This window comes from Phyllopteryx taeniolatus, chromosome 6 (assembly GCF_024500385.1).
Source record: "Phyllopteryx taeniolatus isolate TA_2022b chromosome 6, UOR_Ptae_1.2, whole genome shotgun sequence".
Taxonomy (NCBI): domain Eukaryota; kingdom Metazoa; phylum Chordata; class Actinopteri; order Syngnathiformes; family Syngnathidae; genus Phyllopteryx; species Phyllopteryx taeniolatus.
Window position 1 is genome coordinate 4,063,566 of NC_084507.1, and position 17,843 is coordinate 4,081,408.

The 17,843-nt window shown below is 43.3% G+C and overlaps 1 protein-coding gene across 1 annotated transcript in view; it reads left to right on the top strand.

The window, feature by feature from the left end:
- Positions 1–17,843, top strand: part of si:dkey-122a22.2 (uncharacterized) — a 33,578-nt gene that overhangs the window by 5,190 nt on the left and 10,545 nt on the right. The window contains exons 6-7 of the mRNA XM_061777007.1: positions 2,371–2,487; positions 8,638–8,712. Coding sequence (XP_061632991.1) covers positions 2,371–2,487; positions 8,638–8,712 — 192 coding nt within the window. The remainder of the gene's footprint in view (positions 1–2,370; positions 2,488–8,637; positions 8,713–17,843) is intronic.

Consider the following 17,843-nt stretch of genomic DNA (forward strand, 5'->3'; position numbering starts at 1 on the left):
CAATGACCAATGACCTTGGTTCAGAGCCATTATGCTCGGAGAAAATTTGTCGGCTAACCAAAATTACTCTTGAGTGCAACGACGACTCATCCAGGTGGTAAAAAAGGAACCCAGAATGACATCCAAAGAACTCTAGGCCTCAGTTCAGGTCATGACACTTTTTGACCATGACACTCTTGTATAAGCGAGTTTTAATCTCAGTGAGGTTTTCCTGGCTAAATAAAGGTTAAATGAAAAGAAAAATGTGTTTGTTGCTCAACCATAAGACACTGGGATAAAATGGGATCAATGGAAGAGAAAACCACTGCTGACAAAAAAGAACACATAGGCTCGTCTCACATTAGCCAAGAAACATTTTGATGATCGCCAAAACTTTTGGAGAAATATTTTGTGCACTGATGAGAGAAAGGTTACACTTTTTGGAATGTGTGGGGCCTGTTGCAGGCGGCGTAAAAATAAAATGGTATTTGATAAAAAGATCTTGCCAACAGTCAAACATGGTCATGGCAGTTTGAGGATCTGGTGCTGCTTAGGCACTTCAGGATCTGGATGACTTGGTGTGATTAATGGAACAATTAATTCTGCTGTCGAGCAGAAAATCCTGCAGGTGAACATCCGACCATCATTGTGGGCCCTCAAGCTCACTTACTTTCTCACATAGGAGCAGATACAGTAGGTTTGGATTTTTTTCACTTAATAAATGAAATTTTCATTGAGAAAATGTATTTTATATAAATGTTGCTGGTCCACGAGAGGTCCCCGGTGAGTCCCAGGAACTTGGACAGTTGTGTCGTCTGCAAACTTGATGAAGAGGTTGGAGCTATATGTTGGTGTGCAGTCATAGGTCAGCAGGCTGAAGAGGACGGAACTCAACACACAACCTTGAGGGACCCCCGTGTTCAGAGTGATGGTGCTGGATGTGTTACTGCCGACCCGTACTGCCTGCGGTCATCCTTTCATTTCCTTGGCTGTGTGCTTTGGGTCATCGTGGTGCTGGATTCCCCATCAATCACCTGTTTTTTAAGATTTATGGCTGAGAGAAGGATGTTGTTATCCAGGATTTCATTTTTTGCCCAGTCTTGTCCTCATTTTTGTGTCATAAACATTGAGCTTAACTGAGGCAAGGGAGGCCTGCATTTCTTTTGTCCTGGGTTCCTTTGTGGCCTCCTGGATGAGTCATTGCTGCTCTCTTGGGGTAATCTTTGTCGACGGGCCACTCCTTTGGGAGGTTCACAACTGTTCCATAATTTCTTCATTTGAGATGAATGGCTCTCCCTATGGATCACTGGAATCCTAAGGCTTTAGAAATGACTTTTGTAACCCTTTCCAGGCAGATAGATGTCAATTACTTTATTTCTCGATTGTTCTGGAATTTCTTTGGATCGTGTCATTTTGTTGCAGCTTTTTTAGATCTTCTGGCTGACTTGATTTTGTCAGACAGATTATGTTTAAGTGATTTTGTGATTGAACAGGTCTTGAAGTAATTAGGTTTGGGTGTGATAAGTGAAAATTAATTAAAAATTGTGATTAGCCACAATGAATTCATGATTTAACAAGGGGACCATTACTTTTTCACACAGGGCCAGGTAATTTTGAATAGTTTTTTCTCCTCAATAAATGAATTCACCATTTCAAAATATTTGTTTGATGATCTTAAACAAAGTGGGGAAACTGTAAAAATGTAAGAATTTGACAAGGGCCAATACCTTTTCACGGCACTGTACATTTGCTCACAAACTATTTTCAACACTTAAGATTGCTTAATAACTTGTAAAAAATAAAATAAAATAAACAGAAAATATGGGGACTGAGCATTAATATCGATTTGTGAAAAAAATAAGAAACTGACCATATTTTGGCATATGAGGTTTCTGCCTAAATGTGACGAAATGCATGTGCAAGACATTGCCTAGATCGGTGGTTCTCAAACTTTTAACATCAGGTACCACCTCAAAAAATATTTAGCTCTCCTAGTACAACAAAAATACAGTAAAAAAGATGCCGAGGCTGAGGCTTTAGTGATAATAAGCACATTTTCTGTACTTAAGTAAAAACCTGACAAATAAAAAATATACCCCACATGAAAAGTAAAAGGAAAAAAAGCATTCTACTGGATTAGTTTTTTTTAAAGGTTTAAATAAGCTGATGTATATCTACAAACTTGATTCTATTATATTTGATTATATTTCGTTTTAAATTTTCCAAATTTTAATTGAATTTATTCAGTGATTCTTTCGCATACCACGAGAGAGCCCACGTACCACACTTTGAGAATCACTGGCCTAGATTGATAAATAACCTCCTAGCCTAGGTTGCTTTTGACCCTATTTTTAATCACAGACCTACTGTATGCTTTGTGTTGTCTTCAAGGATGGTGGATGATCTGCACCGTCTGTTGCTGGCTGCTGGGATCGCCGTGCCCTTCATATTGGTTGGCTCGGAGATAGGCACACTCAACAGCAGGTTCTACAGTCACATACATGATGTGTAAGTCTCAAGTAGGAAAATTTTTGATTATCCATCCATCCGTTTTCTACACCGCTTATGCTCACTAGGGTCGCGGGTATGCTGGAGCCCATCCCATCTAACTGCGGGCGAGAGGCGGGGTACACATATATATATATATATATATATATATATATACACACACACACACACACACACACCGTATTTTCACGACCATAAGGAGCACTTACATTTTCTCCAAAATGGCCAGGGCGCCTTATAATGCGGCTCGCCTTATGTGTGCACCGAGTTCCAACATCTATAAAAGTTGTTGTGTGATGAGCGCTCGGCTTGACTTTTTTTTTTTTAGCATTTTTTTACCTGCCGACACGCTGCTTACACAGAGGAAAAGCGGACGTGGCTGAAGACAGGGGAAGGGTGCGTGAAGTAGGATGCTAAAGCCACGCCCCCAGTAGGTATATAGCGCTGGGGTGTTTTTTTTTTTTTATTTTACATTTTTTTACCGCTTGACTCACTGGGAGCATTTCCGGGGTGTACATTGTGCAAAACAACATCACTTTGGCTAAGGACCCCCGAAAATGTCACCTACGAAGAGACACTCTTATGAAGCACAGTTTAAACTGCAAGCTATCAGTTACACGGAGGAACAAGTTAATCAAGCAGCCAACAGAGAATTCAAGATCAACGAATCCATGGTTCGCAAGTGGAGGAAGCAGGAAAATGAGCTTTTGCCAAGTCAAGAAGATGAAAAACAAAAAAAAACAAAAAAAAACGCGGAAACAAGGTGAAGTGGCCGGAGTTGAGCAAAGGATTAATGAGGAAAGAACAGCCGTGAGAAGCGTCTCTACAGTCACCATTTGACTGACTGCAATAACTCGGGGCTTGCCATCATTCCGGAAGGCTTGACGAACCGCTGGACATCCGTGTAAACAGGGCGATCAAAGTGAAGTGAGCGGTGTGGGAGTCATGGATGACAGATGGCGAACACAGCTTTACGAAGACTCTGAGGCAGCGCCGGGCGAGTTACGCCAACATTTGTGAATGGATTGTGGATGCTGGGGCTAACGTGTCTGCTTGCACCGTTGTTCGAGCTTTCGCACGGCAACGAGACTGACTCGATCCTGGCGTGTTTGATTGAGAACTTGCCAAGCTGTTCATTTTGGATACAGAAGATGGGGACTTTGATGGATTTGTGGATGAGGATTGATAAAAAAATAACAGTACATTGTTAAATACTTCAATAAAGTACAACCGAACTCAGTTTTGCTCCCGCTGCCTTTTTAAAAACATTGTTTTAGCGTGCATGCATGCTACCGTATGTTTTAAGCCAGCGTATGTTTTACCATGCCTGCGCCCAATAATACGGTGCGCCTTATGTATGCGTTAAATACAGAAATAGACCCAGTAACTGAGACTGCGCCTTTTAATACGGTCCGCCCTACGGTCGTGAAAATACGGTGTATATATATATATATATATATATATATATATATATATATATATATATATACATACATACATACATACATACACCCATCCTTAAGCCGTCACCTTATCGTGGTGTAGTTTGTGTGTCCCAATGATCCTTGGAGCTAAGTTGTCTGGGGCTTTATGCCCCTGGCAGGGTCACCCATGACAAACAGGTCCGAGGTGAGTGACCAGACAAACCACGCCTGCAAAAACCCCATATGATGAGAGAAATGATTGGATTGCGTTTTCCCTTGTCCGGACGCGGGTCACTGGAGCCAGGCCTGGAGGTGGGGCTCGAAGGTGAGCGCCTGGTGGCCTGCACCCATGGGGCCCGGCCGGGCACAGCCCCAAAGCGTAATGTGGGTCCCCCTTCCCATGGGCTCACCACCTGTGGGAGGGGCCATAGGGTTCGGGTGCAGTGCGAGTTGGGCGGTAGCCGAAGGTAGGGACCTTGGCGAGCCGATCCCCGGCTACAGAAGCTGGCTCTAGGGACGTGGAATGTCACCTCTCTGGGAGGGAAGGAGCCTGAGTTGGTGTGCGAGGTCAAGAAGTTCAGATTAGATATAGTCGGGCTCGCCTCCACACACAGCTTGGGCTCTGGTACCAGTCCTCTCGAGAGGGGTTGGACTCTCTTCCACTCTGGAGTTTCCCACGGTGAGAGGCGCTGAGCAGGTGTGGGTATACTTATTGCCTCCCGGCTTGGAACCTGTACATTGGGGTTGACCCCGGTGGACAAGAGGTTAGCCTTCCTCCGCCTTCGGGTGGGGGACGGGTCCTGACTGTTGTTTGTGCCTATGCCTATGCACCAAACAGCAGTTCAGAGTACCCATGTCATGAACGGAACAGAGGATAGGACCCAAAAATGCACGAGTAGGCCAATTAATAACGGCATCGACTTTGCAAGGGTCCATCTTGACTTCACCTTGAGCCAGGACGAAACCCAGAAAAGAAACGCCTGGTGGAACTCACATTTCTCAGCCTTGACATAGAGTTGATTCTGCAGTAACTGCTGCAAAACAGAGCGGACATGAATAATGTGAGTCTCCTCATCCGGGGAGAATATCAGAATATCATCTAAATAAACAAAAACATAAACATTCAACATGTCGCGCAGGACATCGTTGACAAGGTTCTGGAAAACAGCTGGAGCGTTAGTAAGCCCAAAAGGCATTACCAAATATTCATAATGTCCCGTTGGTGTGTTAAATGCTGTTTTCCATTCATCCCCCTCCCTTATCCTGACTAGATGATATGCATTTCTTAAGTCCAGTTTTGTGAAAATCTTGGCTCCCTCCAGGAACTCAAAGGCGGTGGAGATGAGAGGAAGAGGGTACCTGTTTTTTACCGTGATCTCATTGAGACCCCGGTAATCGATACAGGGTCGCAGGGTCTTGTCTTTTTTGTCCACGAAGAAAAATCCTGCTCCCGCAGGGGATGAAGATGGGCGAATGATCCCGGCTGCCAGTGATTCTTCTACGTATTCCTTCATGGCCTTGTGTTCCAGCCCTGAAAGAGAGAACAACCTCCCTCGTGGGGGTGTGGTTCCAGGCAGCAAGTCAATAGCACAGTCATAAGGTCTGTGGGGTGGAAGGGATTTGGCCTTGGACTTGGAAAAAACATCTTTAATATCCTGATAACAGGTGGGCACTTGAGATAAATCAGGAGAGCATAGTGTCACTTTAGGAAGAACCCGTGTAGGGTCTTCCTTAATGAAATTCAGACTCACCTCTCCCGTGCCCTGGCTACCGGCACCGGCAACTTTGACGTGACAGTTGCTCACGGAATGACCCAACTGACCGCAGTAGAAGCACCGCCCTTCCCTCAGCCGGCGTTGACGTTCCTCAGAGGAGAGACGGAACCTGCCCCGTTGCATGGGCTCATCCGTGGTGACGCTAGCCAGTGGATTGAGACTGGCAGCAGGGAATCTGCCTTGGTTTGGCTTGTCACCGAGGCTCGTCCTCCAAGTGCGCGGTGAAGCATCCCTCCGCCGATCTCCATCCAGCTCGCGATCCAAAAGCCTTCTGTCGATCTTGAGGGCGAGAGCGATGAGAGTGTCCAAGTCGGGTGGCAGGTCTAGCGGGACTAAATGATCCTTGACGGCGGGGGATAGTCCTTGAAAAAAGGCATCGAGTAGCGCCCGATTATTCCAATGAGTCTCAGCTGCTAGAATGCGAAACTCAATCGCGTAATCTGACACCCTGCGCTTGCCTTGTTGTAAGGTGACAAGGGAGCGAGCTGCCTCACGATCAGGAGTGGAAAATTGAAAAATTTGCTCCATAGTCTTGACGAAAAAAGCCCATGAATGACACGCGGCGGAATTGCGGCTCCATTCAGCAGTAGCCCACGCCTCCGCACGACCAGTCAGGTGGGAAATGACGAATGCGATCTTTGCCCGCTCGGTGGGGAAGGCGGCTCCCTGCAGTTCAAAGTGGAGTTCGCACTGCGTGATGAACGGCTTAATGTTCCCAGATTCTCCAGAGAACCTCTCCGGTCGAGAGAGCTGTGGGCAGACAGCAGCGGAGGTGGCAGGTGGCTGCATGGTGACTACTTCACACGGAAATACCGTGGCAGTACTGGGTGTGGTGCCCACTGGTTCCTTCTCTTGAAAAAATGTCAAAAGAAGTTCAAACTGCGAGGCCACCTGTCTCATCATATTGTCCTGATTCCTTGACAGTCCCTCTAGATGAAGGTGTAGGGCGGCAATCTGCTCATCCTGCTTCGCGAGGCGTTGACCCTGCGCTTGAAGGGCTTTGCGCACCGGGTCTGAGTCTGCTGGGTCCATGTTCTGGCCAGTTCGTTCTGTCATGAACGGAACAGAGGATAGGACCCAAAAATGCACGACTCCAAAACAAATTGACAGTTTCCAAAAAGAGAGGTTTAATAGACGAGCATAGGTCGGTACACAGGCAGGCAATCCAAGAGAGGCAACAGTATCCAAAAACATGAGGCAAAGAGACAAGGTCGATAATCGGAACAGGGTCAGGTCTTACTGTGAATCTATGACGTGGAAACAAGGAATGGTGGAACGCGACGACAAGGTACAACGAACTGGCAACGAGAGGAAATGAGACACGAGGTTATATACAAGGGGTAATTAGGGTGAACGAGGCACAGGTGATGAAGATGCTCACATGAGCAGGTGTGTGTGAAACAGGGGGGGGAAGACAAAACCTGGAACACACACACATATGACAACCCACCCTTTTTGGAGTCCTTGGAGTGGGTGCTGGAGAGCGCTCCCGCTGGGGACTACATCGTTCAGCTAGGGGACTTCAATGCTCACGTGGGCAAGGACAGTGAGACCTCAAGGTGCGTGATTGTGAGGAACGGCCCCCCTGATCAGAACCCGAGTTGTGTTCTGTTGTTGGACTCCTGTGCTCACCACGGCTAGTCCATAACGAACACCATGTTCAAGCATAAGGGTGTCCACACATGCAATTGGCACCAGGACACTTTAGGTCATTGTGCTGTGTGTACATTAATGAGGAAAAAACATGAACTTAAATATATATATATATATATATATATATATATATGTGTGTGTGTGCGTTTGCGTGTGTGCGTTTGTGTATTGATTGTGGCCTGTGGAATATAGGTCCATTCCTTTTTAATGGCTCTGTGGAGTTGTGGAAACTGAAAAATGCTGTCCAACAATTCTGGAGATGTTGGATGTGGAGGTCATTTTTCTGTGCAACGGGAATTTAAACTACAATCAGGAAAAGTCCACTTGTCTCTACAGTATTACATTTCTGGTGATTACATTTGTGTACTTTTATATGACGTCAGATTCACTGATGACCCTTATTCTCTTAACCTTTCCAGCCCGTAATGAGCATGAGCTAAATTGTGTCACCCAATGTGTTTTTCATAAAAAGATTGATTAAAAGCTAAGGAAGAAGCTGGTTGCTAAAGAGAGTGGACGTGGACGAGAATAATAGCGAGTGAGGGGATATTTTAAAAGCATTTCGCTCACTACCCAGTGCGGTGTGTAATTCATGCGTATATTTTGGCCACAAGCCTCACTTCTTCCACAGGCACATTAGAAATTATAAATACTGTAAAGTATTCATGTAAAACACAATGTTTTATGCTTTATATACACTATTAATATGGCTTGAGGGCGGTGCGACGGCTGTTCAGTGTCTTGCTCACTTAAACATGGAAATATATTTTTAGTGTGAGTTAAAGCTTTATGTGCATTTTGATTGGCTGTAAGCTGCAATGTTGCGATGCTGTGCCCCTGTGATTCAAAATGAATCTCGGCATAACCAGTGACACACTGATCAGCTGTTCATGAAAACAGTTGCCAAGCTACGCACACTGCGCAACAGTTCAGTCGGGTTCAGCTGTATTGCTCGGTGTGTTCATGCTGTCTAATCAGCATCTTGAGTTGCCACACCTGTGAGGTGCATCGATTATCTTGGCTAAGGAGAAGTGCTCACGAACAGATTTAGACAGATTTTTGATCAATGTTTGAGTGAAATAGGCCTTTTGTGTGCATAGAAATAGTATTAGTTGCGTTTTGTGTTTTTATTTAGTGTAAATAGGGCAACTCTGCACATAAGATTTAGAACTGAAGATGCCTTTTGAATTTGACGTGAAACATCCAGTTTCCTCTATTCAACTTTTCAAGATTACCAAGACCTGGATGACTGAGAATTGACACGGATACACTTTTATGTGCATCCTCTTTGTTGACAGGCATGTGACAGATCTGGTGTTGATTGATCCTATCCCAGAGGACATTTTTGAAGAGGAGCAGTGGAAAGAGTACTGGTGAGTTTATTTTTAATGTATACCATGTGAATTACATGTTTTCAGCATATTACCGTACAGTCGTGCTCACTATTATTGGCGCCCCTTTCATTTTTTACATAACCTGTATAATATCTTCAGAAATAAATGGAAATGTACCAAACTTATATCACCAGGGTCTTTTAATTGGAGGTCCAAAGTAATTTAACAAAGAAAATTGTTTTTTGCAATTTAGAAAAACAGAAAACAGTATGTGCACAAATATTGGCACCCCTCCTTAGCACATTCACTGCCATTGACGGCTTTAGAAGTCAAATATCCATGTTAACTGGGAAGGCTGGCAGTGATTAATATTTGGTTGCACACCCTTTGGTAGTGATGACACCCTCCAAACATGTTTTTGTATCCATCTATAAGCTCTTTACACTCAGGTGGTATTTTCTCCCACTCTTCCTCTGCAGTTTGTTCAAGCTCTTGAACGTTTGCAGGGTTCTATTCCCCAATGGAAGATTTCAGTTCCCCCCCAAAGATTGTCAGTTTGATTGAGATGAGGACTCATTGCTGGCCATTTTAAAACAGTCATTGCTTTCCCTTTCAACCATTGTGCTTTGGTTCTTTTTACTTGCTGGAGGACCCATGATCTTCACCGGAAACCAAGTTTTCTTACACTGGCTCAGGCATTTCACTCTAAAATATATTGATATTTTTTTTTATTTCTTGCTACCTATGATACAGTCAAGGCCTCCAGTAGCAAATGAAGCGAAGCAGCTCCACAGCATTGTTGATCCTCCACCATGCTTGACTGTTGGCAGGGTATTCTTTTCCTTCAAGGCTTCATTGCGCTGTCTGTAAACATACTGTTTGTGTGCATTGCTGAAAACCTCTATTTTTGTTTCATCTGTCCATAAAATATTGTTTATCATTTGCTCTTTTGTATCAAACACAAGTTCACTACAGAAAAATGTTGTTTCACTTGATTTATTTTCTTCAGGAGATATTCCCCATTTAGTTCTTAAACTTCATGGGTGCCAATAATAGTGAGCATGACTGTATAACATCGAGAGGTTAAAGAAGAAACTATGAAGGGTTGTGGGAAAAGAGATTTTAAGTGTAGATTGAGAAAAGAGTAAGAGGCAGAATGGGGAAAAGAGCTCAAGGTCACTCAGCAGCTCTGAAGGGCAGAAAGGAGTAGATAAAAAGTGAGAGGCAGGGTTGAAGAGAGAAAAAAAGGGATATCACATATTAAGAAAGGATTAAGGGTAGGGGAGTTCGCTTTTCTTGAATCAAGTTCCATAGTCTTCCTTTATTGGCCTTTGTGGTGAGAATAGTTTATTATCTTTGCTGGGCGGGCATCATTAGCTTGATTAACTGGAGACAAAAGAAAGTAATTTGCTGGTCGCAATCTTTTAGCATGAAACAGATGAGTGGAGCGTGAGGGTTGCGATGTGGTTAAGACTGACTGTTAATAATAATGTGTCATAAAACTGCTTTAATCCTGCATGTGAATATTACTGCATGTCATTTGGCTTGTCTTGGTTGTTATTGTTACATGATTTATCTCATTAAGCAATTACTATGATGGCATTGGCTTTTATTATTAATAACATTGGCTTTTATTATTAATAACCTTGCACATGAGTTGTATCATTGTTTGAAATAACAGTTATGCAAGATTATCTTGAGATAGTTTATAAGTATATTGTGACATTTAATCTTATGGAGCATGGAAAGGCATGCTTTTGTTTATACACTAAGACATTGCAATGTCAATTAAATACAGTGCAGTACTCTTTGGTTGAAAACAAACAGAAACCCTTAATTGGTTAAAAATAATTTAAAATAAGGTATAGAATACATAATACAATGATTTGCAAATCATGTTCAACCTATACTTAATTGAATACACTACAAAGACAAGATATTTAATGTTCAAACTGATAAACTTGATTGTTTTTAGCAAATAATCATTAACTTAGAATTTTATGGCTGCAACACATTCCAAAAAAGCTGGGACAGGTGGCAAGAAAGACTGAGAAAGTTGAGAAATGCTCATCAAACACCTGTTTGGAACATCCCACAGGTGAACAGGCTAATTGGGAACAGGTGGGTGCCATGATTGGGTATAAAAGGAGCTTCCCTGAATTGCTGAATCAGAATCACCTTTATTTGCCAAGTATGTCCAAAAAACACACAAGGAATTTGTCTCCGGTAGTTGGAGCCGCTCTTGTACGACAACAGACAGTCAATTGGTAGAGAACACTTTTGAGACATAAAGACAATGAGAAAACTGGTACAATTTTAATGTTTTATTTATTTTTTATTTTATTTTTTTGGACAATTGCATTAGAGCAGTTTGAATGACTAATGTACCAATAGTCCGGTGCAATGATCATTGTGCAAAGGGCGCAGAGACTTCAAGGAGTGTATGCAGTTTAAAGTGACTAGTAGCGCAATAACCGTCGTTTGTGCAATTGTTGCAGATACTCCTCAGTCAGTGTGCAAGTGGTGCAGATGCTACTCTGGCATGAGTGCCCAGTATTGGTCAACACAGATATGAAAATAGTGCAGCGTGGCGAGACTACTACAGTGAGTGCACGAGTAATGTGACAACAAACTCAAGACATTTTTTTTTATTTGGCAGCATGTTGCAATGAAATTGTAGGGTAGCTGTTTAAGAAGTTGATGGCAAGAGGGAAGAAGCTGTTGGAATATATGCTAGTTCTAGTTTGCATTGATTGGTAGCGCCTACCTGAGGGAAGGAGCTGGAAGAGCTGGTGACCGGGATGTGGTGGGTCGAAGAGCATTTTGCACGCTCTTGTCTTAGTTCTGGCAGCGTGAAAGTCCTCAAGGGTGGGTAGGGGGGTACCGACAATCTTTTCAGCAGTTTTGATTGTCCGTTGCAGTCGGAGTTTGTCCTTTTTTGTAGCAGCACCAAACCAGACTGTGATGGAAGAACACAGGACTGATTCGCTGACCGCTGTGTAGAACTGCCTCAACAGCTCCTGTGACAGGCCGTGCTTCCTCAGAAGCTGCAGGAAGTACATCCTCTGCTGGGCCTTTTTGAGGACGGAGTTGATGTTGATCGCCCACTTCAGGTCCTGAGAGACTGTAACTCCCAGGAACTTGAAGGTCTCGATGGTTGACACAAGGCAGCTGGACAGCGTGAGGGGCAGCTGTGGCGAAGGATCAATTGCTCAGTCATTCACAACCAAAGATGGGGCGAGGTTCACCTCTTTGTGAACAAGTGCGTGAGAAAATAGTCGAACAGTTTAAGGACAATGTTCCTCAACGTACAATTGCAAGGAATTTAGGGATTTCATCATCTATGGTCCATAATATCATCAAAAGGTTCAGAGAATCTGGAGAAATCACTGCATGTAAGTGGCAAGGCCAAAAACCAACATTGAATGCCCGTGACCTTCGATCCCTCAGGCGGCACTGCATCAAAAACAGACATCAATGTGTAAAGGATATCAGCACACGGACTCAGGAACAATTCAGAAAACCAATGTGAGTAAATACAGTTCTGCGCTACATCCGTAAGTGCAACTTGAAACTCTACTATGCAAAGCAAAAGCCATTTATCAACAAAACCCAGAAACGCCGCCGGCTTCTCTGTGCCCGAGCTCATCTAAGATGGACTGAAGAAAAGTGGAAATGTGCTCTGAGGTCCGACGAGTCCACATTTCAAATTGTTTTTGGAAATTGTGGACGTCGTGTCCTCCGGGCCAAAGAGGAAAAGAACCATCCGGACTGTTATGGACGCAAAGTTCAAAAGCCAGCATCTGTGATGGTATGGGGCTGTGTTAATGCCAATGGCATGGGTAACTTGCACATCTGTGAAGGCACCATTAATGCTGAAAAGTACATACAGGTTTTGGAGAAACATATGCTGCCATCCAAGCAACGTCTTTTTCATTGAGGCCCCTGCTTATTTCAGCAAGACAATGCCAAACCATATTCTGCATGCGTTACAACAGCGTGGCTTCGTAGTAAGAGTGCGGGTAGTAGACTGGCCCACCCCCAAACCGACCATAGCCCAGTGACCACAACAGGGCCCAGAAGGTGTGCCCGTCTGAGGCAGGAGGTCCTGACACCCTCCCATAAGCCCCAAGTCAGCCGGGGACCCCACACAGCCCGAGGGAGAGAGGGGCGACAACCACGGCGGAGCGCACCGGGGACACCAAGAGAACACAGGCCCGGGACACAGCAGCACGGCCCCACAATCCCCCACCCGGAGACCAGAACGAGACCTCCGGAGAGGGGCCAGCGGGCACTTCCTCGGCACCCAGGGACGGAGAGCAGCCCCGGGACTGGCACCCCCCAGGAGGGCAACACAGGCACAACCAGACCCAAGAGTAGGAGGGGGAAACAGGCCCAGCATCCCCAGGGGCCCATATTGTAGATCCAGAAGGATAGGGCTTCAAGTGCATACAAATGACCCTATGGGGTGCAAAGGGGTCTAAATGAGATGGATGAGATTCGCCTGGAGTTCCTCAAGGCTCTGGGTGTTGTGGGGCTGTCCTGGTTTACATGCCTCTGCAGCATTGCCTGGACATCGGGGACAGTGCCTCTGGATTGGCAGACTGGGGTGGTGGTCCCCCTTTTTAAGAAGGGGGACTGGAGGGTGTGTTCCAACTACAGGAGGATCACACTCTTCAGCCTCCCTGGTAAGGTCTATTTAGGCGTGCTGGAGAGGAGGGTCTGTCGGGAAGTCAAATTCAGAAGGAGCAGTGTGGTTTCCTCCTGGCCGTGGAACAGTGGACCAGCTCTACAGGATCCTTGAGGGTGCATGGGATTTCACCCAACCATTCTACATGTGTTTTGTGGACTTAGAGAAGGCGTTCGGCCATGTCCCTTTTCCTGTGGGTGATGCTTTGGGAGTATGAGGTACCGGAAGGAGACCCTGGGGATGACCCAGGACACGCTGGAGAGACATTCTCCTGGCTGGCCTGGTCACTGTCCCAATACTTTTTGACGGGAGTGTACTTCTCCAGTGGTTTTGTGCCCCCTTACCCATTACTTGTGTGCAGATTATACACATATATAAGCATGACCCAAGTCTGATAAATAAATATCCCCGCAAATGGGTTATTTGCACGAGACGAAAAGTGGAGCAGCACCATTTATAAGCTGTATGTGTCCAATTATGTTTTGATTAATATGCATTCATCGACATGAATAGTACATGACGGTCCCGCCAGAATCCAATTACTGTGTAGAGAGGCAATGGATGAAGGAAATAAAGCAAAGACTTTATTTACTCAAACATTTCATCATTACTGTCTGATTTGCATGGTGGAGTAAAAATAGAAACAGGAGTAGGATAAGCAGTAAGATCGAAGTAATGCAGTACAGATCTTTCCATCACAACATTACAGCGCCATTGGCCTGGCGCATTAGCCAGCTTTATTTAATTCCTTTATTTGTCTCTATAGCTCACTGGAGTCTTCATGTGGGTGTATATGTCTTTTCAGATATGGTTTTATTAGCTCTGTTTTGTTATTCATAGGCAAGACGTTATGCAATAGGGTGCAGGCCTACACCTGAGAAATAACCTGGGAAGACCAACTCAGCTCTGGAGAACTGGAGGATTTACACATCAAAAGTCTGCTCATTAACTGAGGCTCACACACAAAATTAGTTCTGCTGCGTCCTACAAAATGAATCGCCGCCATCTCCCAGGAATGGTATTTCTGTGCGTGGATGTGCATTTGTGTGGGTTCACTTATATGGATTTATACTGTACGGGGTCAGCGTTCTTATGTAGAATTTTCTCAGCATGTCTCATTTCCTCCTTGATATGCATAATGCTTCTTGATGAGAAATAAGGCAGTGGTCTCGCGTCAGAGATTAGTGCAAACCCCAGTGTGTGTCTGGACAAATTGCATTCAGGACAAGACTGAGTGATTTGAGTTAGTCAGTCCTGTGCCACATTCTTTGTGCAGTGGAAGCCCTGTTTCTGCCTCTTAAGGACAGACTGCTTTTGATTTTGCTGCAGATTCCATCATAGGATTGACAGTTGGAAGATGACAGATCGCGAGCAACAAGCAACATGTTATGTTAAATGAAGACATGCTGCTTTCAAATTACAAAAATATAATGTGATATATATATATATATATATATATATATATATATATATATATATATATATATATATATACTGTGTTTGTATACACACACACTGTGCAAATGCAAAGCTTTGGGCTTAATCTCTTTTGCTAAATCTCTAGACGAGCAAAGTGCTCTGTGTACACTTGCAATAAAAGTAATTATGTTGTCCAGAGTAAAGAATTGCCATTATTTGCCAAAGACTCCAGCTGGAATTAGACAAATGCTGTCATAGTGTATTGTAAATTGCAGTGAAGGAATTACATTGATAATTCACTAATTTTGTCTTGGCAAGAATTAATTTAGCACTCAGACGTAGCTCTTCTCTGCCAAGTGTGTGTGCACCATAAAACTAATTTACCCCATGGGGAATATATTTGCTCAGAGAGCAGACGATTGGGAACACTCCCGTCTGATAAGTTGGTCCTTACAAATTAATGAATGCTGATTGATTGGAAAAATCTTCAAATTTAATGTACCATAATTGTGTTGAGTGAAACTCACCAGAGCTCCATTTTGGTTTCTTTTCCTTGTCTCTCCAACTCAGTTTAGTTTTCTATCCCCTTGAACCATTTCAATTTCATGATGGGACCATTTTTGTGTGTGCGCACACACGTACACACACATACACAGAATGACACAAAAATGTATGCCAGTTTTTTCCTCATAGACTGAATGTCATTTAAAGACTGTTTCATTTCGTGTTAATCTAAACAGCAGGTGTCAATAGTTGGCTTTCCCACAAGAGTTGAAGATGTTACAGCTGCAAAGGGTAGACCAACATCACATTAAACCATATGGATTTAGAAAAGGATATCACTTAATCATACAATATGTGAGTCAAGGCAGGTGAGCAAATACTTTTGGCAATATAGTGTTTTGAAATGGGGGCGGCATGGTGGGTAATGATTTGCACATCTGCCTCACAGTGCTGAGGTCCCAGGTTGAAATGCAGCCTTTCTATGTGGAGTTTGTATGTTCTCCCAGTGCCTGTGTGGGTGTTCTCCGGGTCCGCCGGTTTCCTCCCACATTCCAAAACATGCACGGTAGGTTAATTGAAGACTCTAAATTGCCCGTAGGTGTGAATGTGACTGCGTATGATCGTTTGCATATATGTGTGTATGCCTATTGGCTGGCCACCAGTTCAGGGTGTATCTCGCCTCCTGCCTGCACTCAGCTGGGATAGGCTCCAGCATACCTGTGACCCTAGTGAGGATAAGTGGTGAAGAAAATTTATGGATTGATCAGAAAAATAAATAGTGAGGTAAAGTTATCTGAAAATCTACTAGCACAGTAACTATTTGCACTTTGTTACTTCCCACAACTGACATCATTTGAGAGGCTGGCGACAACCATTTCACACTTCTTAGTTTGATTCTTTGGTCCAAACAAAGCAGAAAACTTTTTTTTTTTTTTTAGTTATTGTTTCCCAGCTGCGATGTTATGATTCCAACAAAACAATTGCTATTCTGTTGCTAAACCATACACATGGAAGAGACTTTTTTGTTTTTTGTTTTTATTATACCGGAGTACCTGCATCAAACTTATCATTTCATGATTTGCGTTTTATCATTTTAACAACGCTGATGTTTTTGGTCTTTGTATCATTTGATCAGTCTCATAGCACCCTCAGAGTTGATGCAATTTTCTGTTTTACCAAACCCGTCAAATGTGAACACTGTTTAAAAAAAAAAAAAAAAATAGCATTACAATGTAACATGATTTTATTTATTTATTATAATAATTACTACTAGGCATAACAGTAATCAAGACTGTACAATGAACAGGTGTAGTAAAAAAAAAAGTGGTCAATGTACATTGAAGGCGAAAGTAAATGATTCATTAATAAGACAATGAAAATGGTTGCGGACCTTATAATTGAAACATGTTGTCCATTTTTCAAGCACATATACAGCACAAACAATTGGATGATGCCTGTCACCTATGACCACACATTCCCAGTTTGTCGAATTTGAGTTTAACACATTTATTAGACTCCCTGTAATGAAAACAGAGACCATCTAGTGGCATGGTGTGTTTCATGTTTAATTTAACTCATTAGAGGCCTTTTGTAAACACTAAAAACTGTTTTAATTTATTTTTTATCCTGGCTTCATTGGCAAACAATAGTAGCAAGTGATGGCATATACAGTCCTCCTGTTAGAGGCTGCACTGTAATCAATAAGCTACTGGAGTACAGCCCTGCTCCAAGCCCCTCTGGGGATCTTTTGCTGAGATTGGCAGCAATAATGTAGCCATGTATAGAAGATGGGACAAAGAGGGAGGCATTGTGGAACGGTACAAAATGGGAGCAATTTGACATGTGTCCATACAGATCTGTTGTAGATGCAGCCTGAAACAAAGGGAGCATTCGTATGAATAAAGTTTTAGGTGATAACATTGTGTGGATTGTTACTTTTTTTTTTGTATTTTTTTTATCTTTTTGTCCGGTTCGGCTGTTAGTCAAGCAGAATAGAAAATCTGTATCCCATTTATGCCGAAACAGTTTTACTGTGTCACAGTGGAGTTTTTAAGCTTCCGCTGTGGTATTATAATTGAGGTTTATTGAGAATCAGACTTGATCTGTCGAACAGAACAAAGTTTCTCGAAGGAAGAAAGAAACAAATACAAAAGACAAAGCACTAATTGTAAACAGGATGAGTGAAGTAAATCATTACATTATCTACACCAATGAAACGTTAAATATGAGTGTTGCATGGGGCTGTAGTGCTACACCCTGTGAGGGAAGGACAGGACAAGATAGAACAGGACAAGGACAGGAGAAGAAGGATGCAGGAACAGGGTCGTGAACCCGGCTGTACAACTGAAGTGTGGGGGCATTAATTATGTAAATTATAAAAGTGTACAGGACGAGAGTATAAGTGAGGGGATACACAAGTGATTTGCATATTCATGAGTTATTTGTTGCAGTAAGGGGTGTGTGCCTGCGGATACAAGTGAATTGATACCGTCTTTTTTTTATTGCTGCTTTTAATTTATTGTAATGAAGAAAGTTTCCTGCTGTTATTTGGAATTCT